Source organism: Mobula hypostoma, chromosome 15, assembly GCF_963921235.1.
Source record: "Mobula hypostoma chromosome 15, sMobHyp1.1, whole genome shotgun sequence".
In the NCBI taxonomy this organism is placed as follows: Eukaryota; Metazoa; Chordata; class Chondrichthyes; order Myliobatiformes; family Myliobatidae; genus Mobula; species Mobula hypostoma.
The window spans coordinates 2,460,730-2,485,377 of NC_086111.1; the positions used below are offsets into that span (position 1 = coordinate 2,460,730).

Consider the following 24,648-nt stretch of genomic DNA (forward strand, 5'->3'; position numbering starts at 1 on the left):
ATTCTAGATTTACTTCAGGCAAAATCTTGCCGATCATTGTATTTAAATCATTTAAAAAGAGCAAGGTGCAGGCGGTAGTTAGACCGCTGGTTGCTAAGGGGGGGGAGGTCTTGGGGGAAGAGTGATTGCGTAGCCTTAAGGCGGCGGCGGTGGACGTACGGCTCCAGTTCCTGTCCTGCCGCAGACTGTGGCTGGGAACGCGGGTATAGCTGCTGGGCCGCCGCTGCCAACAGCTCCAAGGATGCTTTCCTACTTGAAGTCGCTGCCGACCCACATGGTGAGGAGGAGTGCCAGAAATACGCGAGGTTTGGCCTGTGGGCCGTGGATGGGCCTTGAGGAATGGGACTGGAGACGTTGGTTTGTGCGGATGATTTCAAGCACAGTGTGTCTCTTTTAAGCCGATATTAAAGCTCTAAATTTGGGGGTGGGGGGAGAAATAGTTTTCTTAAAATATGTGTTTAACGGGAAAGTTGTACAGGGCAGCGGGATTAATAGAGGTGCCTGGACATTGCTATAAATCCTGTTTAAATGCAGGCTGGCCGCTTTCTAGTAGCTTTAAATTACCATTAAAGAAATCCAAGTCAAAGATTGGGGTGGGCATTCGCTATAGCCACTCAGAATGATGTAATGTCCGTATTTGTAGGAAGAGGTGCAGTCGACGTTTCAGGCCGAGACCCTTCGTCAGGACTAACTGAAGGAAGAGTGAGTAAGAGATTTGAAAGTGGGAAGGGGAGGGGGAGATCCAAAATGATAGGAGAAGACAGGAGGGGGAGGGATGGAGCCAAGAGCTGGACAGTCGATTGGCAAAAGGGATATGAGAGGATCATGAGACAGGAGGTCCGGGGAGAAAGACAAGGGGGGTGGGACCCAGAGGATGGGCAAGCGATATAGACAGAGGGACAGAGGGAGAAAAAGGAGAGTGAGAGAAATAATGTGTGTATAAAAATAAATAACAGATGGGGTACGAGGGGGAGGTGGGGCATTAGCGGAAGTTAGAGAAGTCAATGTTCATGCCATCAGGTTGGAGGCTACCCAGACGGAATATAAGGTGTTGTTCCTCCAACCTGAGTGTGGCTTCATCTTTACAGTAGAGGAGGCTGTGGATAGACATGTCAGAATGGGAATGGGATGTGGAATTAAAATGTGTGGCCACTGGGAGATCCTGCTTTCTCTGGTGGACAGAGCGTAGGTGTTCAGCAAAACAATCTCCCAGTCTGCATCTGGTCTCGCCAATATATAAAAGGCCATATCGGGAGCACCGGACGCAGTATATCACCCCAGTCGACTCACAGATGAAGTGTTGCCTCACCTGGAAGGACTGTTTGGGGCCCTGCATGGTGGTAAGGGAGGAAGTGTAAGGGCATGTGTAGCACTTGTTCCGCTTACACAGATAAGTAATTCCCATTCTGACATGTCTATCCACGGCCTCCTCTACTGTAAGAGAAAGCAGGATCTCCCAGTGGCCACACATTTTAATTCCACATCCCATTCCCATTCTGACATGTCTATCCACGACCTCCTCTACTGTAAAGATGAAGTGACACTCAGGTTGGAGGAACAACACCTTATATTCCGTCTGGGTAGCCTCCAACCTGATGGCATGAACATCGACTTCTCTAACTTCCGCTAAGGCCCCACCTCCCCCTCGTACCCCATCTGTTACTTATTTTTATGCACACATTCTTTCTCTCACTCTCCTTTTTCTCCCTCTGTCCCTCTGAATATACCTCTTGCCCATCCTCTGGGTCCCCCCCCCTTGTCTTTCTTCCCGGACCTCCTGTCCCATGATCCTCTCGTATCCCCTTTTCCCTATCACCTGTCCAGCTCTTGGATCTATCCCTCCCCCTCCTGTCTTCTATCATTTTGGATCTCCCCCTCCCCCTCCCCCTCCAACTTTCAAATCCCTTACTCACTCTTCCTTCAGTTAGTCCTGACGAAGGGTCTCGGCCTGAAATGTCGACTGCACCTCTTCCTACAGATGCTACTTGGCCGACTGTGTTCACCAGCAACTTTGATGTGTGTTGCTTGAATTTCCAGCATCTGCAGAATTCCTGTTGTTTTTGTTTAATGTCCGTACTTCCTCAAGCCATAGTCATTATTGATCCCGGGGGAAATTGGTTTTCATTACAGTTGCACCATAAATAACATCATAAATGATTAAATAGTAATATGTAAATTATGCCAGGAAGTAAGTCCTGGACCAGCCTCTTGGCTCAGGGTGTCTGACCCTCCAAGGGAGCAGTTGTAAAGTTTGATGGCCACAGGCAGGAATGACTTCCTATGATGCTCTGTGTTTCATCTCGGTGGAATGAGTCTCTGGCTGAATGTACTCCTGTGCCCACCCAGTACATTATGTAGTGGATGGGAGACATTGTCCAAGATGGCATGCAACTTAGACAGCGTCCTCTTTTCAGAAACCACCGTCAGAGCGTCCAGTTCCATCCCCACAACATCACTGGCCTTATGAATGAGTTTGTTGATTCTGTTGATGTCTGCTACCCTCAGCCTGCTGCCCCAGCACACAACAGCAAGCGTGATCACACTGGCCTCCTCATCGTCTGGCAGATGGTAAAGGACCTCAGTCTCCTCAGGAAATAGAGATGGCTCTGACCCATCTTGTAGACAGCTTCAGTGTTCTTTGACCAGTCCAGTTTATTGTCAATTCGTATCCCCAGGTATTTGTAATCCTCCACCATGTCCACACTGACCCCCTGGATGGAAACGGGTCACCAGTACCTTAGCTCTCCTCAGGTCTACCACCAGTTCCTTAGTCTTTTTCACATTAAGCTGCAGATAATTCTGCTCACACCATGTGACAAACTCTACCACTAACATGCGTGGAGTTAAACAGTGTATCAAAGGGAGTGGGTTTTTTTCATGTATTGGAGATGGAGTGGTGGTGCTGCATTGTGGGGCGCCTCCTGGTAGCACACGAGAAATACCAGGGCACTCCGCTCTGGCTGATCAACGTGTAAGCCTCCCCCGTGCGGAGCGAACGGTGGGCCGACCTCGAGCAGCTCCCTCCCGCTGCTGGTGACCGTCCCAGCCGGTCGTGCTGTCCGGAGACTTCAACTGCACCATTGATGCGGCTGGACGATTCGGCAGTGCCGACGGCAGGCTGGACAGTACCTCCAGACTCCTGAGGGAAACGGTGAAGACAGCCAAGCTGCGCGACGCCTTTGGCACCCCCACAGGTGGAGCACAGCCGCAAGCCACCTGGACACGATCGGACGGCTCAGCCCGCTCCCGGATCGACTTCCTCTTCCTCTGAGTCCCTTACAGTCAGATCCACCGACGTCACGGCAATGTTCTTCTCTGACCACTGCCTTCTGAGAGCCGCCTGTCTCTTAAGGGAGGACCAGAAGGCAGGCAGGAGGACGTGGAAACTGAACGTAAAGCTGCTGACCCCAGAGAACATCAAGGAACTAGAGAGGGAGTGCACAGGTTGGAGAACCTTGAAAGCCTTCTATGATTCTCCGGTTCACTGGTGGGAAGCCACCAAGGAGAACATCAAGAGGCTCTTCATTCGCAAGGGTATCCAGAAAGCAAGGCAGGAGCAGAGGGAACTGCGTAAACTCCAGACAGAGATGCAGCAACTTCTCCGGCAGTCAAAGGGGGTGGATGTCAGGGAGGAATTGTGAGAGGTGAAGGGCCGGCCGAATCCTCCAAGATCATCTTCCGATCAAGGGTCCAAACCGTGGAGCAGGACGAGACGTGCTCACGCTTCTTCCAGAAGGTGCACAGGGGGGGCTCTGTGATCCACAACCTTAAGGAAGAGGACAGCTCAGTCACGTCCTCACAGACCGACATACTGAGGATCTGCAAGTTCTTCTATGCCGGTCTGTACGACGAAAAGGCCACAGAATCCACAGCCTCCTGCAACTTCCTGTCGTCTATCACGCAGGTCTTAGACGACGGCAAGCGAGAGAGTCTGGATCAGCCACTGACCCTGGATGAGCTGACAGGCTCTGTACGTTCCTTTGAGTCCAGTAAGACTCCCGGAAGCGAAGGCTTACCGGCTGAGTTGTACTCGGCTCTGTGGAACTGGATGGGCCCTGACCTGCTGGAAGTGTACAACGCTATGCTTCTGGCTGGCAGCATGTCAGAGTCTATGAGGAAGGGCATCATCACCCTCATCTACAAGCAGAAGGGGGAAAGGGAAGACATTAGAAATTGGAGACCCATCTCTCTCCTGAATGTGGATTACAAGATCCTGTCCAAGGCTATCGCCAACAGGGTCAAGTCTGCTCTGGGACAGGTGATCCACCCAGACCAAACCTGTGCTGTACCGGGCAGGAATATCTCAGACAGCCTCACGCTGCTGATGGACACCATTGCCTATGTGCAGGATAGCGGGGGTGGACACCTGCCTGGTCAGCTTGGACCAGGAAAAAGCCTTGAACAGGATATCGCACACATACATGGCGGACGTGCTCTCCAAAATGGGATTTGGGGAGGGAATCTGGAATTGGATCAGGATGCTCGGTAGTGCAGTCCAGGTCAATGGTTGGGAAACAGACAGCTTCCCCATCAGGTCTGGAGTCAGGCAGGGCTGCCCCCTTTCCCCTGTGTTGTTTGTGTGCTGCATAGAACCCTTTGCGGAAGCCATCAGGAGGGATGAGGGCACAAGCGGGGTGACGCTGCCAGGCAGTGGAGGGACCCAAGTGAAAACCTCCCTGTACATGGATGATGTCACCATCTTCTGCTCTGATCCGAGGTCAGTTCGCAGGTTGATTGGCACCTGGGAACAGTTCGAGCTAGCGTCGGGGGCCAGGGTCAACCGCACGAAGAGCGAAGTCATGCTCTTCGGCAACTGGCCCGACTGATCCAGCGTCCCCTTCACCATCAGGTCTGATCATGTGAAGGTGTTGGGGATCTGGTTCGGAGGGGCGGAGGCGTGCAACAAGAACTGGCAGGAGCAGACTGCCAAGGTGAAACAGAAACTGGGACTGTGGGGAGGGCGCTCCCTGTCGATAACGGGCAAGAACCTGGTCATCAGGTATGAGGTGCTCTCAGGGCTGCTGTACTTGGCGCAGGTGTGGCCCGTCCCCCGCTCCGACAGCTCGGAAATCACCCGAGCTGTCTTCCCATTTGTCTGGGGATCCAAAATGGAGAGGGTCAGATAGGCCGTCATGCACAAAATGGGGGCAAGAACGTCCCCAATGTCGCCCTCACCCTGATGGCCAGCTTCGTGTCTGGCTGCATCAGGTTGTGTGTAGAACCCAGGTATGTGGGCACCAAGTACCACTATGTGCCCAGGTTCTACCTGTTGCCCTGGCTACGAAGGATGGGTCTGGCCCCACTCCCGTGCAACGTCCCAGTCAGCTGGTCGTTGCCGCCATACCTGTCCTTCGTAGAAAAGTTCTTCCAGGACAACGCCTTTGACCACAGGGCCATCAGGCAGTGGTTGGCACGTAATGTCCTGCAGGCACTGCAGGAGAAGGACGTCATGGACACAGTGGGGTGGTTCCCTGAGCAGACTGTCCAGTTCATCTGGCAAAATGCCTCATCGCCAGATCTCACAACAGGCACCAAGACCTCGCCTGGCTGGCGGTGAGAGGGGCCCTCCCAGTCAGAACCCTCCTGTACGCCCGGAACGTCGTCTCCGCACCCCACTGCCCACGGGAGGGCTGCAATGAGGTGGAGCCAGTGACTCACCTCTTTGTACACTGTGGGTTTGCGGAGAAGGTGTGGAGGAGGATGGACGGGCTAGTGTCACGTTTCATCCCCAGCAGCTGCGTAACAGAGGACTCTCTGATCTACGGGCTGTTCCCGGGGACGCACACGGAGACCAACATCCGGTGCTGCTGGCAGATCATCAACTCGGTGAAAGATGCTCTTTGGTCGGCCCGAAACTTGATGGTCTTCCAGCACATGGAGGTGTCTGTGGGAGAATGCTGCCGACCGGCACGTTCTCGGCTGCAGGAGTACGTGCTGAATGACGCACTGAAACTCGGTGCAGCCACCGCAAAAGCCCAGTGAGGAAGGCCCACAATTTAGGGTTCTTCTCCTGTGGGAGTGGGAGGGGTCGGGTGGCGGGGAGTTGACCCTTCACCAATGGTGTGGAAATGTGAAACAACAGTGCCACGTGGGTGGCTAAAAGTGAGGAACTGTATAGACAGGAATGGAAACATCTGTGAAGGATTGACAGACATTGAATGGTTTATTGTACATTATTTTTGAATAAAGTATATTTTAGTAAAAAAAATCTTACATAAACAAAATAAAATGAACCACAGTCCATTTTCTAGTTTTCATCTTTCAAATACATGGAAAAATGAATGGGGAAAACACCATCAGATTCACGCAAGTTGCATTAGTATATACTGTTAAACCATATCCACACCGCCATAATCTCATGTGAGTTACGCAGTAAACACCCTAATTGAGAACTTTTTTTAAACCAGCAAGCAATCCAGTCATATGGGAACAAACTAAAAGACTTTCTACATCAAATGGTCGTGGCAGTTGTAATTTTTAAAGCCTTTGGGTTTACAGCAAAATGAATAGAAATGAATAATCTGCCCTGTTCTCCAGCTGTCACATAGATTGAGTGAGATAATGGCCAGAATCGTTTTCACGATGTTTTGTCACATGACTGTTTGCCGGCAAAAGAACAAGAAAGGAAAGGTATTTGGTAAAATAGACAGTACAGGATATGAATACACAGATTTGTTTTAGGTTTTTGCTAATGTAGACCAGTAAATTAAAAAAAATACTATGTCCACCAACTTGATCAGTCTTCAAAAAAGATGTGCTCTAGAAATATATGACAGCCTAATTTGCATTTTTTTTCTAGACAAAAACATGAGAGATAGGATGTTTGTTAAACTCTAGTAAATACAATTTGGATTTTCTTGTTATAAATACATTAATATTGTCTATAAAGAACAGAACATTTTTATTTTAACAGAAATATTTAACACATTTTAATGGATTTAGCTTAATGTTTAATAGACAATTAAATCTGTCTTTTTAAATTTAGTATTGTGGGACTTATTGTTATGGATTAGTCAAAGTGTAATATTCAAATGTGAATTTTTGGATAATACTAATTAACATGACATTCATTTGCTCTTATTTGTAGGACTATAAGGGACAACAGTTGGCGGAACAAACTTTTCAACGAGTAATTATTGCATCTGCTGTGAGTATATTTATAATTTGTTAAAGATTATCTTGATTTTTGAGTTGAAATTACAGTACTTATTTTCTTTAATAGATTATTGGCTTCATTTATGGTTACATAATTGAACAGTTTGGATGGACTGTTTACATAGTTCTGGCTGGCTTTGCCATTTCATGCTTGGTAAGTTAAATTTTTTTCTTGTCAATATGTTAATTGTAAATTGACTTGGACATTTTAACATAATGAGCATTTTGGGTTTGGCAAATATGTTTATAATACTCTAGAAACATTTATTTCTCACATGACTGAAATGAATCTTAAAATAAAAAAATTATATTCACAGTTTAAAAAAAAATTAGATCAGTAAATGAAAACTCAGTACTTAAAGTTACCTGATTATTGTTGTCAAAAGCAACATGTAGCTTTGATACAGATCAGTGGTACATTTGATTCTTGTTCAAAGCAGAATTAGTTCAACTCATTTGGCTGACAGAAGGGAGTTAATTCATTGTGTGCTACTGAATTGCACTGAAGCTTCAGTGTAAAGCAGGGAAGAAAACAAAACAATATTACTTTGTATTATATTTCTAAGATTTGATCAACCAGTTCATTTTGGTCTTTTGTTAAACCCCCTAACCTCTCTCACTTTATTTCCTGTCTGAAGACTTTCTTGGGGAATAATTGTTGGTTTATAAATTATTTGTGTCATCCAATATTTAATACCTTGTGTTGAATAACCAGTGGACCTATTTGCCTGTGTTTGGCCTATATGTCTCTAAATGTCTTTTAAATGTTGAAATTATACTTGCCTGCACTACTTCCTGTAGCAACTCATTGCATATACCTACCACCCACTGTGAAGGAAAACTTGCCCTCCAGTCCCTTTTTAAATTTTCCCCTCCCACCTTAGATATTCTATTGATCCCAAAGGAAATTAGTGTCACAGTAGTATTACTAGTGCATAGGTATACAAATATTAGAAGAGAAGTAAGAAAGAATATAAAAAAAAGTTACCTCAAACAGTAAAACAAGAGGGGATCATCACTTTCCTGGCTATAGGTTGACTCATTATAGAGCCTAAAGGCCAAGGGTAAGAATGACCTCATAGTGCTCTTTGGAGCAGCGCCAGTTGTTTTAGCCTCTTACTAAAACTGTTCCTCTGTTCAACCAAGGTGGCATGCAGAGGGTGAGAAACATTGTCCAGAATTGCCAGGATTTTCCATAGGGTCCTTTGTTCTACCACAGCCTTCAATGTGTCCAGTTTGACTCCTCTAACAGAGCCAGCCTTTCTAATCAGTTTATTGAGCCTGTTGGTATCATCTGTGTTGATGCCACTGCCCCAGCACATCACCGTATGGAAGGTTGTACTGGTGACAACAGACTGGTAGAACATGTGAAGGAGAGGCCTGCATACTCCAAAGGACCTCGATCTCTTCAGGAAGTGGAGGCGACTCTGGCCCTTTTTGTACACAGTCTCTGTGTTGGTGCTCCACTCAAGTCCGTCATCCAGGTTCTTGGTGGTAGGGATCTATCTGTTCTCACCGTCAGTAATAACAGGGAGCAGCACAGGCCTAGTCTTCCTTAAGTCCATCATCATCTCCTTTGTCTTACTGATGTTGAGCTGCAGATGGTTCGGCTAGCACCATTTGGCCCTGTATTCATCCTCCTGTCCTCACTTTATACACCCAACTATTGCTGAGTCATCAGAGAATTTCTGTAGACGACATGACTCAGTGTTGTATCTAAAGTCTGAGGTAAACAGGAAGAGAGGGAGTCAATACGGTCCTCTGTGGGGCCCCAGTGTTGCTTATGACCATGTCTGACACACAGCTCTCAGGCCGCACAAACTGTGGTCTGCCAGTCAGGTAGTTCATTATCCGGGATACAATGGAAGTGCCAACCTGCAATGAATGGAGCTTTTACCCTAGCAATGAAGGCTGAATAGTATTATAGGTACTTGAGAAATCAAAAAACATGATCCTGCCCTGCTTATCGAAACGGGAGCAGGCTCTCTTCAGCAGGTAGATGACAGCATCGACTCCTATGTGCTCCTGGTAGGCAAACTGCAGGAGATTGAGGCCTTATCTGACCAGGGGTCAGAGGTGAGCCAGGACTAGCTTCTCTCGGGTCTTCATGATGTGTGAGGTCAGGGCCACTGGACGGTAGTCATTCAAGACCTTCAGTTAGCCCTACCTGGTTACTAGGACCCCACATGTTTTCCATACAGTTGGGACCCTATCCAGGCTGAGCCTCAGATTGAGAATGCTCTGGAGAACTCCACACAGCTGCTCAGCACACTCCTTCAGGACCTTGGGGTTCACTCCATCCGGTCCCAATGCTTTGCCGTGTCTGAGTTTCCCCAGAGTCCTTCTCACAGCTCGGTAGTGACAGTGAGTCCATGATAGATGAGTTACCTGAAGGTGGGGGCTGGGGTGGTTGGGGTGAAGTTGGGGATGATAGCAGTTGGTATGTGGAGGTGGGGGGGGGTAGTTGCAGGGCGAGGGGATGTAAACAGTGGTAGCCTGTGTTGTCATCCATGTCCTCTGTGGGGGAGGGGAGGCATTGGTGCTGAGGGAGGCTTTGGGTGCCTTGGCTCCTGGACTAATGTGCTGAGGGGTGATGTGAACAGGAGGGCGATTGTCAAACCTTTTGAAGAATTGGTTTAACTCATTAGTCCATTCGCAGCTGTATTTTGAGGCTCTACAGCTAGACTGATTGAAGCTTGTGATGTTCTTCGTGCCGCTCCATACCTCCTGTGTGCTACTTTGCCCAAGCTTGTTCTCCGTTTCTCTCCTGTATACCTGTTAGGTCACCTTGATCTTCTGCTTTAGCTCCCTCTGTACATGTTTCAGTTCCTCCCTGTCACCTGATCTAAAGGCTTTCTTTGTGGTTGAGAAGAGACTTTAGATCACTAGTGATCCATGGTTTGCCGTTAAGAGGAGCAGCGAACTGTCCTAGATGGTATTACAGTGTACACACAAGTTGAAGGAGCCAGTAATGCAAGTAGTAAATACGTTAATGTCCTTCCCATATATTTCACAAAGCACATTCCAGTCAGTAACCTCAAAGCAGACCTTCAAGGTTTCAATGGCCTCAGGAGACCATTTCTTTACTATCTTGGTGGTAGACCATTTCTATGCCCTCTAGTTTTAGACTCCGCTACTCTAACCACCGAACTTATCTATATCCCTCATGATTTATAAAACCACCATCAGCCTTTTGTTTTGTTCCAGGAAACAGTCCTAGCCTGTCTAATCTGTCCTTGTAACTCAAACCCTCTACTGCCGGCAACATCCTTGTGTATTTTTGCTAAACTGTCTCCAGCTTAATCACATTCTTCCTATGGTATGTCGACCAGAACTGCATACAATCTCACAGCTGTAATATGCCATCCCAGTCTTGTGGAGTGCCCCAATCTGATGAAGGCAAGCATGCCATGTGCATTCCTCAATTGATGCCCACTTTCTGTTCTACAAAATATGCCCAGGCCTTGTGACTTGCTGTGCAAGTCTTGCCCTGGTTAACTTCCCAAGATGCAGCTCTTCTCACTTGTCTGAATTTAAATTCCATCTGCCGTTCCTATGGCTATTTTCCCTGATGTTTTAACCTTCTCCGCTGTTCACCACACCACCAGTATTGGTGTTGTTTGCAAATCTACTAATTGTGCTACTGCATTCTCATTCATGTCATTAATATACATGGCAAATAACAGGAGACCCAGCACATGTGCTGCAGGCCTCCAATCTGAAAAGCAATTCTCTACTATCACCCTCTGACTCCTTCCACCAAGTTAATTTTGTATCTCATTGACTAACTCACTCTGCATTCTATTTCACATCTGGACCAGTTTACCATTACCAAGTTCTATGTAGAAAATGTCTGCTGCCCTGCCCTCATTGACTCTCTTGGTTACCACATTTAAAAAAAAAACGCATTCTGTTGTCTTAAAACCTTGCTTGTTTTATTTCACTCTCCCTCCTTGCCTAATTGGCTGTTCATATTCAGCTCGATTCCCTTCAGTCTTATGATGCTGAGGAAAGTACCATGCATAAATTTTAAAGGCGTCAGTTTTCCTCACTAATCATTGGAATGAACAACCAAATTAAATGTCACGTATATTCAAAGATGAATTGGACACTTGGCATATTTTCACTGTGTCTATCAGTAGTAAGAAGAGAGATAAAAGTTCTGCTTTATATTAATCAGTTGCTGATTTTTGCTACAGTGCAGTCCAAAAATTGGTTAACTCTGAAACTTTTACATTTTTTCAGCTAACACTCCCTCCATGGCCTATGTATCGTAATAACCCATTGAATTGGCAGCCAGCAGTGGAGCCTGAGGAGAAGAAAGCAACCGAGTCTGTCAAGAAGCCTAAGAAGCATAAATAATATTACATTGAAGCACATTGTTAGCTTTTATTGCTAAATAAAGTTTGTTGAATCAAAACGTACTGTTTTGTAGTTTGGTTCATTTGTAAGAACATGTGACACCTCTAAACTAAGACAATTTTCTATGCATTTTGGTGAAATAGATTATCTAGTTAGTAATGCATCTTAGCTCGACCATTGCAGGTACCTTATCCCTGCTGAAACATGACAGTTTGAGGACAAAATTGAACTTGAAATCCACTGTTACATGTTTAAACAACTATAGAAGCAGATTCATTGAATATATATATTTTTTCACACTGTTATGGGTGCTGTGCAGGTTTCCTTCAATCTCGGGTCCTCCACCAGAAGCCTGGAGTTTGAGGATTTGGTGCTGTGTTCTTGCTGTTGTTAATAGTGTGCTCTTCTGGACTGAGATCTCAGATGTTGCTCCTGGGGTTTGTTGGAGCCACTCTCCCAGTCCAGGTGTCACAGCCCCAAGTGCTCCTTACTCTGACCCTTCTATCTGCTCTTTCAAGCACTAGTATTTCTCCAGCTTCTTGTATTCTTTCTCTATAACAAAGCAGACTCACTAGGCCTACTCCTGCCTGTTTCTTATATTGAAGAAGCATGAAAAAAATTTTGGGCAATGATGCTCTCTACATTGCCTACCAGATAGTGAGCACTATGGTATGAATAATCTTCAATTGGATTAACAAACAGTGGACAGAAATGATTACTAGAACTAAGAAAGTTTTATTAAAGAAATAAGCAACACAGTACTCTAATCAAAAGGATAATGAATGCAACAGTTCAGCAATGATAAACATACATGTACACAGAATTAAGATAACAGGATCAATCAAGCTCTATCGTTGTCTAGGGGTAAATGACCAGTTTCAAAGTGACGTAAAGTTCAGTTCAATTTAGTTCAGTTTGCAGTAATCGCTGCTGTGGCGATGGACAGTGGGGGGGAAGGAGAGAGGGAGCAAAACGAATGAATATTCAAGGCTTCCACACAGACCTTCACAGTCAGCTTTCGGGCGAGTCCTTTATGATGTCATCTGAGGTCACGGACCGTGACCCCTCCGTTTCCAGATACGATCGTTTCCCTGCGCTGAACCTGGCACCCAGGCAAGGGTGGACACAACCAGGTTCCCGCCGATCGTACCTTTCCACTCTGTGCGTCTATGGCCTGGTCCCACAACCAGCCTTCCAAAACTTTCCACCGACTTGTGAGATGCACCGCTTCCAGGGTCTTGTTACCTCGAGTGCCGTGTGTGTCCTGCCTTAGCGAACCTGTCCCTTTTTATCCCCCTGCTGGGGTATTGCCTGTCCATCACTTCAAACAGTTCAGGGTTCAAAGGGGGAGCCACTCTTGACAGCTCCTGCCTTCTGTTACTCTCTCTCCCGTCCCTTCATTACACATCTCCAAATGCTGCTCCATTGTTTCCTTATCTCTCTCTCTCCTGAAGACAGGTGGCAGACCAACTGCTGATTCCACTGGTGCCAGCCCAGGCCAGCTACATCTTAATCTATGTGTATTCTTGTCACACTTCCCCCCCCTTAAGGATTTTTACCGGGGGTAAAAATTACAAACATGAATACATTATTTGATACACACAAATATACATCTTTATCAGCTATTTGGCTAATACAGCGAGTTTGAAGTTGTCAACACCTGACAGACAGTCAGCCATCACATTTTCTGTTCCTTTTATATGTGTTAATAATCCCCTAGACCAGGCTCCAACTTAGCAAACTTCATAGTGGCCAAAAACACTGATGAATTGCGATCAATGTAACCTCTCACTGGGTTTCGTCCCGGACCACAATAACAAGGGTCATCCCATTCCGACTCAGTTTTCTCTCGCAAGGGCTTAGAAACATAGAAACATAGAAACATAGAAAATAGGTGCAGGAGTAGGCCATTCGGCCCTTCGAGCCTGCACCGCCATTTATTATGATCATGGCTGATCATCCAACTCAGAACCCAGCCTTCCCTCCATACCCCCTGACCCCTGTAGCCACAAGGGCCATATCTAACTTCCTTTTAAACATAGCTAATGAACTGGCCTCAACAGTTTGCTGTGGCAGAGAATTCCACAGATTCACCACTCTCTGTGTGAAGAAGTTTTTCCTAACCTCGGTCCTAAAAGGCTTCCCCTCTATCCTCAAACTGTGACCCCTCGTTCTAGACCTCCCCAACATCGGGAACAATCTTCCTGCATCTAGCCTGTCCAATCCCTTTAGGATCTTATACGTTTCAATCAGATCCCCCCTCAATCTTCTAAATTCCAACGAGTACAAGCCCAGTTCATCCAGTCTTTCTTCATATGAAAGACCTGCCATCCCAGGAATCAATCTGGTGAACCTTCTTTGTACTCCCTCTATGGCAAAGATGTCTTTCCTCAGATTAGGGGACCAAAACTGCACACAATACTCCAGGTGTGGTCTCACCAAGGCCTTGTACAACTGCAGTAGTACCTCCCTGCTCCTGTACTCGAATCCTCTCGCTATAAATGCCAGCATACCGTTCGCCTTTTTCACCGCCTGCTGTACCTGCATGCCCACTTTCAATGACTGGTGTATAATGACACCCAGGTCTCGTTGCACCTCCCCTTTTCCTAATCGGCCACCATTCAGATAATAATCTGTTTTCCTATTTTTGCCACCAAAGTGGATAACTTCACATTTATCCACATTAAATTGCATCTGCCATGAGTTTGCCCACTCACCCAACCTATCCAAGTCACCCTGCATCCTCTTAGCATCCTCCTCACTGCTAACACTGCCACCCAGCTTCGTGTCATCCGCAAACTTGGAGATGCTGCATTTAATTCCCTCATCCAAGTCATTAATATATATTGTAAACAACTGGGGTCCCAGCACTGAGCCTTGCGGTACCCCACTAGTCACTTAGTAGGAGGGGGAGGGGTAGTGACCGCAGAGTTATTGCAAAACTTCCTACAGTACTCCACCATCTCCAAGAGCCTTCTGAGGGCCCTCTTGTCTGTTGGGGTTGGGATGTCAGAGATAGCCCGCACTTTAGCTTGCATCGCTGCCAGCTGCCCCTGTGTCACCACAATTCCCAGGTAAGTGACCTTCATGTGGCTGAACTCATTTTTTTCAAGGTTCACTATCAAGCTGGCTTCAGACAGCCGTATTACATGGCCAATACACACCTCTGTGTTCGTCAGCCCTTTTGTCACTGAATTACTCATTCTATATGGTTGTTGCCCGCTGGGCTGACCTAGTGTAACAGACACCACCCAACGTCCCAGTTCTTTGCATCGCCTCGGGACAATCAAACACACGTGTGCGAGTCGTTTAATTACTTCTCCTAAAGAGTCGCTTTGTTCGGGGATTAAGGGAGAGACCTTATCAGCAGCGCTGGCCAAAACAATAGCCTTCTCCCATCTGGTCGATACCATACTCATCTTTTCAAAATGGTTTCCTTTTCTTAGCAGGGGGCCCCTAGCTTCATTGATTTCCGCGCTAACACCGACTAGGTTTGTTAGCATATCAAAAGCCTGTGACCGTCTCAGTTCACGTCAGCCATAATCAATAACATCCTTCCTCCGGTGCAGTCGGTAAACCTCTTTCATGATTCCACCAACTGTTTCCTCCAGCACCGCAAAATGTCCACCGAGGGGTACCTTGTGGGCCAGGTTAAAAACCTCATCCCCATGACTCTTTTGCACCACCCCCCATTCCTCATCTGCGGGTGTACTTGGTCTCCCTTGCTTCCTTAGCACTTCCTCCTCCACACAATAGCCTACTGGTTCCCTTGTTAATTCTGCGTCAGAGGGAGCTGTCTCCGCCAAAACCATCAGCCCCTCGTCTCGCTCCTGCGCCTGCACAAATTCTTTCCTGGCGAATGCTAAGTCTGTCTCAGCTTCCTCACTACCTCTTGTTTCACTACACTCCTTCTTTTCACTTTCTACCCCCTTCTCATACAAGGCTGGCAGAAACGTCTCAGCTAAATTTACTACCGCAGTCCCGTGATGAACCTGTGAGTCCATGGGTGGGGCCTCAATGCTGGCAGGCTGACCTGTCAATCTCACTGCTGGGAACACGATTCCCCTGGCGAGGTCATTACCGAGCAAGACTTCCACGCCTTTCATCGGTAATTCGGACCTCACCCCGATCGTGACTAGTCCAGAGACCAGGTTGCTCTGTAAGTGTATCTGGTGCAAAGGGACTGACTCTGTCCCTTCCCCAACACCTTTGACCTCTACCTCCCCAGTCTGGGTCTCTGAGCTAAACTCTAATACACTCTTCAGTATTAGTGACTGACACGCTCCCGTGTCTCTCCAGATCCGCACTGGAACTGGTTTTAACCCCTCCTTCACCGACACCAATCCGGCTGAGATAAACTTCTTGCGCCCTTCCTGAACTTTGGCAGACCTGTCCTTCCCTAGCGGTTCATTTACCAGCTTGATACAGCCAGTCAAAATCGCCGTTTTTCCTTTTCCCGTCTCCTTCTTTGGGGCATAGCACCTGGACGCAAAGTGTCCGACTTTCCCGCAATTATAACAGACGACCCCAGGAGACTTCCAACCAGACTGCTCCCGGTCTACCTTAACCTTCTCGCTAGTCCCCGGCTTACTTTCTGACTTTTCCGGCGGACTCTCCCCGCCGTCCTGACTACCCTTCTGGTAGCCTTTACTCGGGGCAAACTTCATTTTATGCGTCAATGCATACTCATCCGCTAACTTAGCAGTTGCGGCTAACGTGGCTGCCTCTTTCTCATCTAGGTAGGGTCTCATACCCTCAGGGACACAACCTTTAAACTGCTCAATCAGGATCAGCTGTAGCAGTCTGTCATAATCCCCCTCTACCCCCTTCGAGGCGCACCAATGCTCACAATGTGTCTGCATCTCACGGGCAAACTCTAAATACGTGCGGCCCCACTGCTTCCTCGCATTCCGGAACCTCTGCCGGTATGCCTCCGGGACCAACTCATAAATCCTGAGGATGGCCTCTTTCACCACCTCATACCTCTGGGCATCTTCCACAGACAAAGCTGAGTAAGTTTGTTGGGCTTTCCCTTTCAGTACACTCTGAAGCAAAACAGCCCACTTATCCCTCCACCAGTCCTGACTTGTAGCAACTTTTTCGAAAAGGAGAAAGTACCGATCCACGTCGGTATCGTCAAATGGGGGAACCAGCCTAACCTCCTGGGTCGCCCGGAACCCTCCACCTTGGTTCAGCACGGGCCCCTGCTCTGCCCTTATCTTTAACTTCTCCAGCTCGAATTCCCTTTCCCTCTGTTTCTCCTCTCACTCCAGCTGTCTCTCTCTCTCTCTCCTGCCTTTCTAACTCTCTCTCCTACCTTTCTAACTGTTTCTCTTTCTCCCGCCTTTCTAACTCTCTCTCTTTCTCCCGCCTTTCTAACTCTCTCTCTTTCTCCCGCCTTTCTAACTCTCTCTCTCTCTCTCTTCTGCCTTTCTAACTCTCTCTCTTTCTCCTGCCTTTCTAACTGCTTCTCTTCATGTTCTAACTGCCGTACCCGGAACTCGTGCTCGAGTCTCAGTTTTTCAAGTTGCACCTGTACCGCGTCTCCGGCAGGTTTTTCAACAGACACCACCTCCAGCTCGCCTTGGGGAAACACACCTTTAGATACATAGTGCTCTACGATAGCTCTGTGTATCTCCTCTCTCCTCATTGTCGACTTCCCCTAAGCAAGATTCAACCGTTTGGCCACAATTCCAATTCCAATTCCGTTTGGCTACCAATTCCGATTTCCTGGCATCCTCCAATGCCTCCAAGGTCGGCGCCTTTATAATTTCCTCAGCCTCCATTTCTGCTATTTGTCTTTTCTTTCTTTCGGGAATTTTGATCCAATCAATTTACTCCGTCCCAAATTTAGCGTTCAAAATCGCGGACGAGAACCCCACTTATGTTACGTACCCCGTAACTGGGTTGCCAAACCAGCAGAAATGGATCACTCAGTTGGAGTCTGGATTACTAGAACTAAGAAAGTTTTATTAAAGAAACAAGCAACACAGTACTCTAATCAGATAATGAATGCAACAGTTCAGCAATGATAAACATACATGTACACAGAATTAAGATAACAGGATTAATCAAGCTCTCTCGTTGTCTAGGGGTAAATGACCAGATTCAAAGTGACGCAAAGTTCAGTTCAATTTAGTTCAGTTCAGTTTGCAGTAATCGCTGCTGTGGCGATGGACAGTGGGGGGAAGGAGAGAGAGAGCAAAATGAATGAATATTCAAGGCTTCCACACAGACCTTCGCAGTCAGCTTTCGGGCAAGTCCTTTGTGACGTCATCTGAGGTCACGGACCGTGACCCCTCCGTTTCCAGATACGATCGTTTCCTTGTGGTGAACCTGGCACCCAGGCAAGGGTGGACACACACCAGGTTCCCGCCGATCGTGCCTTTCCACCCTGTGCGTCTATGGCCTGGTACTTCCCACCGACTTGTGAGAGACGCACCGCTTCCAGGGTCTTGTTAACTCGGGTGTCGTGTGTGTCCTGCCTTAGCGAACCTGTCCCTTTTTATCCCCCTGCTAGGTTATCGCCTGTCCATCACTTCAAACAGTTCAGGGTTCAAAGGGGGAGCCGCTCTTGACAGCTCCCGCCTTCTGTTACTCTCTCTCCCGTCCCTTCATTAACATCTCCAAATGCTGCTCCATTGTTTTCCTTATCTCTCTCTCTCCTGAAGACAGGTGGCAGACCAACTGCTGATTCCACTGGTGCCAGCCCAGGCCAGCTACATCTTAATCTATGTGTATTCTTGTCACACAAAGCAGACTCACTAGGCCTACTCCTGCCTGTTTCTTATATTGAAGAAGCATGAAAAACATTTTGGGCAATGATGCTCTCTACATTGCCTACCAGATAGTGAGCACTATTGTATGAATAATCTTCAATTGGATTAACAAACAGTGGACAGAAATCTCTTAACACATCCTGGTTGGGTTGGAAAAAAATATAATTTCTGGCCTCTAAAAGGCTCATCTAATGTTTCAGACTAAATAATTTGATTCTCCTCTCTGCAAAATGGCATTAATGCAAATTGCTGCTCCAGCTAGGTACACTAGTCAATGGGCTCTGATATTTAAGAGAGTTTAGAAGGGTCCTCAGTAGCCACCTTCCATTAGTTTAAGAGTAGCTCCCCAAATTAATATGGTTTCATTCCTTCTAGAATCAATTCCAAAGGAGAAGAGCTCAAATAGTTCGTGGGGTTGAAATGAATATTAGTGATGTGGGAGGTAATGGATAGTAATGCAGATTGATATCTCTCACCCTTTTTCCCATTCCATTCTCACATCAGTACTGAGATGAGACACTCACCTTGTCTCTATTGCATGCATTTTTGCTTTTATTCTTTTGTTCTAACCAGAACAAGCTAGTGTTCACATCCTCATCCTCAATTCAATAAATACAGATTCCACCATCAGATAACACCTTTCCTTTAGCTTTCAGAATCTCAAGCCTCTCTGATTCACTGTATCTTCACTAAGCACTCCCTCCTTATGGTATTTTCACAGAAACATCGAAAATAGGTGCAGGAGTAGTCCATTCGGCCCTTCGAGCCTGCGCCACCATTCGGTATGATCATGGCTGATCATCCAACTCAGAACCCTGCACCAGCCTTCCCTCCATACCCCCTGATCCCTTTAGCCACACGGGCCATATCTAACTCCCTCTTAAATATAGCCAACAAACTGGCCTCAACTGTTTCCTGTGGCAGAGAATTCCACAATTCACCACTCTCTGTGTGAAGAAGTTTTTCCTCATCTCGGTCCTAAAAGGCTTCCCCTTTATCCTTAAACTGTGACCCCTCGTTCTGGACTTCCCCAACATCAGGAACAATCTACCCACATCTAGCCTGTCCAATCCCTTTAGAATTTTATACGTTTCAATAAGATCCCCCGCTCAATCTTCTAAATTCCAGTGAGCATAAGCCTAGTTGATCCTGTCTTTCATCATATGAAAGTCCTGCCATCTCAGGAATCAATCTGGTGAACCTTCTTTATACTCCCTCTATGGCAAGAATGTCTTTCCTCAGATTAGGGGACCAAAACTGCACCCAATACTCCAGGTGTGGTCTCACCAAGGCCTTGTACAACTGCAGTAGTACCTCCCTGCTCCTGTACTCAAATCCTCTTGCTGTGAATGCCAATATACCATTCGCCTTTTTCACTGCCTGCTGTACCTGCATGCCCACTTTCAATGACTGGTATACAATGACACCCAGGTCTCATTGCACCTCCCCTTTTCCTAATCGGCCACCATTCAGATAATAATCTGTTTTCCTGTTTTTGCCACCAAAGTGGATAACTTCACATTTATCCACATTAAATTGCATCTGCCATGAATTTGCCCACTCACCTAACCTATCCAAGTCACCCTGCATCCTCTTAGCATCCTCCTCACAGCTAACACTGCCACCCAGCTTCGTGTCATCCGCAAACTTGGAGATGCTGCATTTAATTCCCTCATCTAAGTCATTAATATATATTGTAAACAACTGGGGTCCCAGCACTGAGCCTTGCGGTACCCCATTAGTCACTGCCTGCCATTCTGAAAAGGTCCCGTTTATTCCCACTCTTTGCTTCCTGTCTGCTAACCAATTCTCTATCCACATCAATACCTTACCCCCAATACCGTGTGCTTTAAGTTTGCACACTAATCTCCTGTGTGGGACCTTGTCAAAAGCCTTTTGAAAATCCAAATATACCACATCCACTGGTTCTCCCCTATCCACTCTACTAGTTACATCCTCAAAAAATTCTGTAAGATTTGTCAGACATGATTTTCCTTTCACAAATCCATGCTGACTTTGTCCGATGATTTCACCGCTTTCCAAATGTGCTGTTATCACATCTTTGATAACTGACTCTAGCATTTTCCCCACCACTGATGTCAGGCTAACCGGTCTATAATTCCCCGGTTTTTCTCTCCCTCCTTTTTTAAAAAGCGGGGTTACATTAGCTACCCTCCAATCATAGAAACATAGATAATAGGTGCAGGAGTAGGCCATTCGGCCCTTCGAGCCTGCACCGCCATTTATTATGATCATGGCTGATCATCCAACTCAGAACCCCGCCCCAGCCTTCCCTCCATACCCCCTGATCCCCGTAGCCACAAGGGCCATATCTAACTCCCTCTTAAATATAGCCAATGAACTGGCCTCAACTGTTTCCTGTGGCAGAGAATTCCACAGATTCACCACTCTCTGTGTGAAGAAGTTTTTCCTCATCTCGGTCCTAAAAGGCTTCCCCTCTATCCTCAAACTGTGGCCCCTCGTTCTGGACTTCCCCAACATCGGGAACAATCTTCCTGCATCTAGCCTGTCCAATCCCTTTAGGATCTTATACGTTTCAATCAGATCCCCCCTCAATCTTCTAAATTCCAACGAGTACAAGGCCAGTTCATCCAGTCTTTCTTCATATGAAAGTCCTGCCATCCCAGGAATCAATCTGGTGAACCTTCTTTGTACTCCCTCTATGGCAAGGATGTCTTTCCTCAGATTAGGGGACCAAAACTGCACACAATACTCCAGGTGTGGTCTCACCAAGGCCTTGTACAACTGCAGTAGTACCTCCCTGCTCCTGTACTCGAATCCTCTCGCTATAAATGCCAGCATACCATTCGCCTTTTTCACCGCCTGCTGTACCTGCATGCCCACTTTCAATGACTGGTGTATAATGACACCCAGGTCTCGTTGCACCTCCCCTTTTCCTAATCGGCCACCATTCAGATAATAATCTGTTTTCCTATTTTTGCCACCAAAGTGGATAACTTCACATTTATCCACATCAAATTACATCTGCCATGAATTTGCCCACTCACCCAACCTATCCAAGTTACCCTGCATCCTCTTAGCATCCTCCTCACAGCTAACACTGCCACCCAGCTTCGTGTCATCCGCAAACTTGGAGATGCTGCATTTAATTCCCTCATCCAAGTCATTAATATATATTGTAAACAACTGGGGTCCCAGCACTGAGCCTTGCGGTACCCCACTAGTCACCGCCTGCCATTCTGAAAAGGTCCCGTTTATTCCCACTCTTTGCTTCCTGTCTGCTAACCAATTCTCCACCCACACCAATACCTTACCCCCAATACCGTGTGCTTTAAGTTTGCACACTAATCTCCTGTGTGGGACCTTGTCAAAAGCCTTTTGAAAATCCAAATATACCACATCCACTGGTTCTCCCCTATTCACTTTACTAGTTACATCCTCAAAAAATTCTATGAGATTCGTCAGACATGATTTTCCTTTCACAAATCCATGCTGACTTTGTCCGATCATTTCACCGCTTTCCAAATGTGCTGTTATCCACTATTTCTTGGGCTACTTCCTTAAGTACTCTGGGATGCAAACCATGTGGCCCTGGGGATTTATCTGCCTTTAATCCCTTCAATTTACCTAACACCACTTCTCTACTAGCATGTATTTCTCTCAGTTCCTCCATCTCACTCGACCCTCTGTCCCCTACTATTTCCGAAAGATTATTTATGTCCTCCCTAGTGAAGACAGAACCAAAGTAGTTATTCAATTGGTCTGCTGTATCCTTGTTCCCCATGATCAATCCACCTGTTTCTGTCCGTAGGGGACCTACATTTGTCTTAACCAATCTTTTTCTTTTCACGTATCTATAAAAGCTTTTAGTCAGTTTTTATGCTCCCTGCCAGCTTTCTCTCATAATCTTTTTTCCCTTTCTTAATTAAGCCCTTTGTCCTCCTCTGCTGGACTCTGAATTTCTCCCAGTCCTCAGGTGAGCCACTTTCTCTGGCTAATTTGTATGCTTCTTCTTTGGAATTGATACTATCCCTAATTTCTCTTGTCAGCCATGGGTGCACTATCTTCCTTGATTTATTCTTTTGCCAAACTGGGATGAACAATTGTTGTAGTTCATCCATGCAACCTTTAAATGCTTGCCATTGCATATCCATCGTCAACCCTTTAAGTATCATTTGCCAGCCTATCTTAGCTAATTCACGTCTCATACCTTCAAAGTTACCCTTCTTTAAGTTCAGTACCTTTGTTTCTGAATTAACTATGTCACTCTCCATCTTAATGAAGAATTCCACCATATTATGGTCACTCTTACCCAAGGGGCCTCGCACAAGATTGCTAATTAACCCTTCCTCATTGCTCAATACCCAATCTAGAATGGCCTGCTCTCTAGTTGGTTTCTCGACCTTGAAATTTTCCCTTGAGATCCCTTCCAAGATACTCAAATAATCCTTCCAAGGTGAAGCGACAATTCACCAGAACTTCCAAACTAATATATTACATTTGATGCAGATGTAGCCTGTATATTGGAAAAAAATACAGATTGAATGAGCACTTCGCAAAACACCTGTTTGTTTTACATAGGTGATCCTGAACTTGCAATTATCTCTCACATTTTTTCCAATTTTTTAGGCAACCAATCTCTCCAGTGCTCTCCTCCCACATGCACTCTGCTGTTCATCTGCTTTCCTCTCCCTTTGTTCACCTTTCCCAGCTAGTTCTTGCCATCATTTTCACCCTGGTTCCATCTATTACCAATCGCTATTCTACCCCAGCCTCATGCTGGTAATATGCAAGCAAACTTCCCTATTCCCTTTCCGTCTCGGTGCAGGACTTCAACCCAAAAGGTATTGCTTGAACTGAGTTTTTCAAATATCTTTAATCCATATTCCAGCAGCTACAGTTTCTCTTGTCTGCAATAGAGTCCTCCCAGTTCTGGAGAGGATGATCAATCATAGCTAACATGAGAAAGACACTGCAAGTTCTTATGTCAACACCCCAATCCAGGCACTCTATATTCAAAACTATCATTTATATAAATGCAGCTTAGAGAAAGCTCTTACATGTTTAACTTGATGACAAGTTAAAAATGTAACCTCAAGACAAGAGCAAAAAAAATTGCAGTGGATTGCAGATAAATGGGACACGTTAGGAGCAGTGTATTTTGGCCCAATTAGCCAAAGTTTCATGGAAATAGTTAAGATGACATAAAAATGACAAATTGAGTAAGAAATTGTTTTAAACAATATAAAGAACAAACTAGAACACTGCCAATTGTACTATAGTCCTGATGAAGAGTCTTGGCCCGAAACATCAACTGTACTCTTTTCTACAGATGCTGCCTGGCCTGCTGAGTTCCTCCAGCATTTTGTGTGTGTGTGTGTGTGTGTGTGTGTTTTGTTTGGATTTCCAGCATCTGCAGATTTTCTCATTTGTGAGCTCCCAATAGCTATCAATGCAGGAATTAATTCAATATACAGTGCATTGTTCTTTTGATTGACTGTAAATGAACGAAATCAGTGTAGCCACCTAGTGCAGATAATGGACTGCCTTCATACAATGCTGTTAACAAATGAATCCTCCAAATCTTCATTTTCATTGCAACATTCAAGATGATTGCTGATACCTTCAAATTCTTTGTAGTTTCTGACTTCTTGAAGTAGTTTCACTTTCACTTCCAGCCATTTTTGGCATCTCCAACCCTGAAAGTTTGAAACTGCCGTGAACAAAGCAGTTTAGAATTGCCTTACTGTTTATTTCTTCCTAACTATTAGTGACAAAAATTACTGCTTTCTGAATGCAAACATGAGAAACTGACACCATTTAAAAACTGTTAGCTCATAGCAGGATATAGTGGCTAACGGGCACACAAGTGTGCATGACTGATGCTTGTTAGAACCTGTTCAGCAACAGTCTCCTGCCCCAGTTATGAAGCAATGTCCCAAATAAGCAGCTGCCCCAACTAACTGATAGCCCAATTAACTGGAATCCACTGTATATAGCATTTTGCTGTTTACATCAAATATAGTTTTCTACCCATAGTTCATCATTATACACTCTAAATGTAGTGCAAGAAATACAGTGCTTATAAAAAGTATCCACCACCCTTGGAACTTTTCATGCTTCATTGTTTTACGACATTGAATCACAGTGGATTTAACTTGGCTTTTTTTGACACTGAATAACAGAAAAAGACTCTTTTGTGTCAAAGTGAAATCATCTCTAAATTAATATTAAAACACAAAATGATTGATTGCATAATTATTCACCCCCTTTAATATGACACACCAAATCATCACTGGTGCAGCCAATTGGTTTTAGAGGTCACATAATTAGTTAAATGGAGATCACCTGTGTACAGTCAAGGTGTAGT

General features: G+C 45.9%; 1 protein-coding gene across 1 annotated transcript; it reads left to right on the plus strand.

The window, feature by feature from the left end:
- The first annotated feature begins 113 nt into the window (after nt 1-113).
- spcs1 (signal peptidase complex subunit 1) lies at nt 114-11,575 on the plus strand. The gene is made up of 4 exons (XM_063067612.1): nt 114-277; nt 7,088-7,147; nt 7,223-7,309; nt 11,401-11,575. The coding sequence occupies exons 1-4, from the start codon at nt 242-244 to the stop codon at nt 11,515-11,517; spliced, it is 300 nt and encodes a 99-aa protein (XP_062923682.1). The 5' UTR covers nt 114-241; the 3' UTR covers nt 11,518-11,575.
- Nucleotides 11,576-24,648: the final 13,073 nt, after the last annotated feature.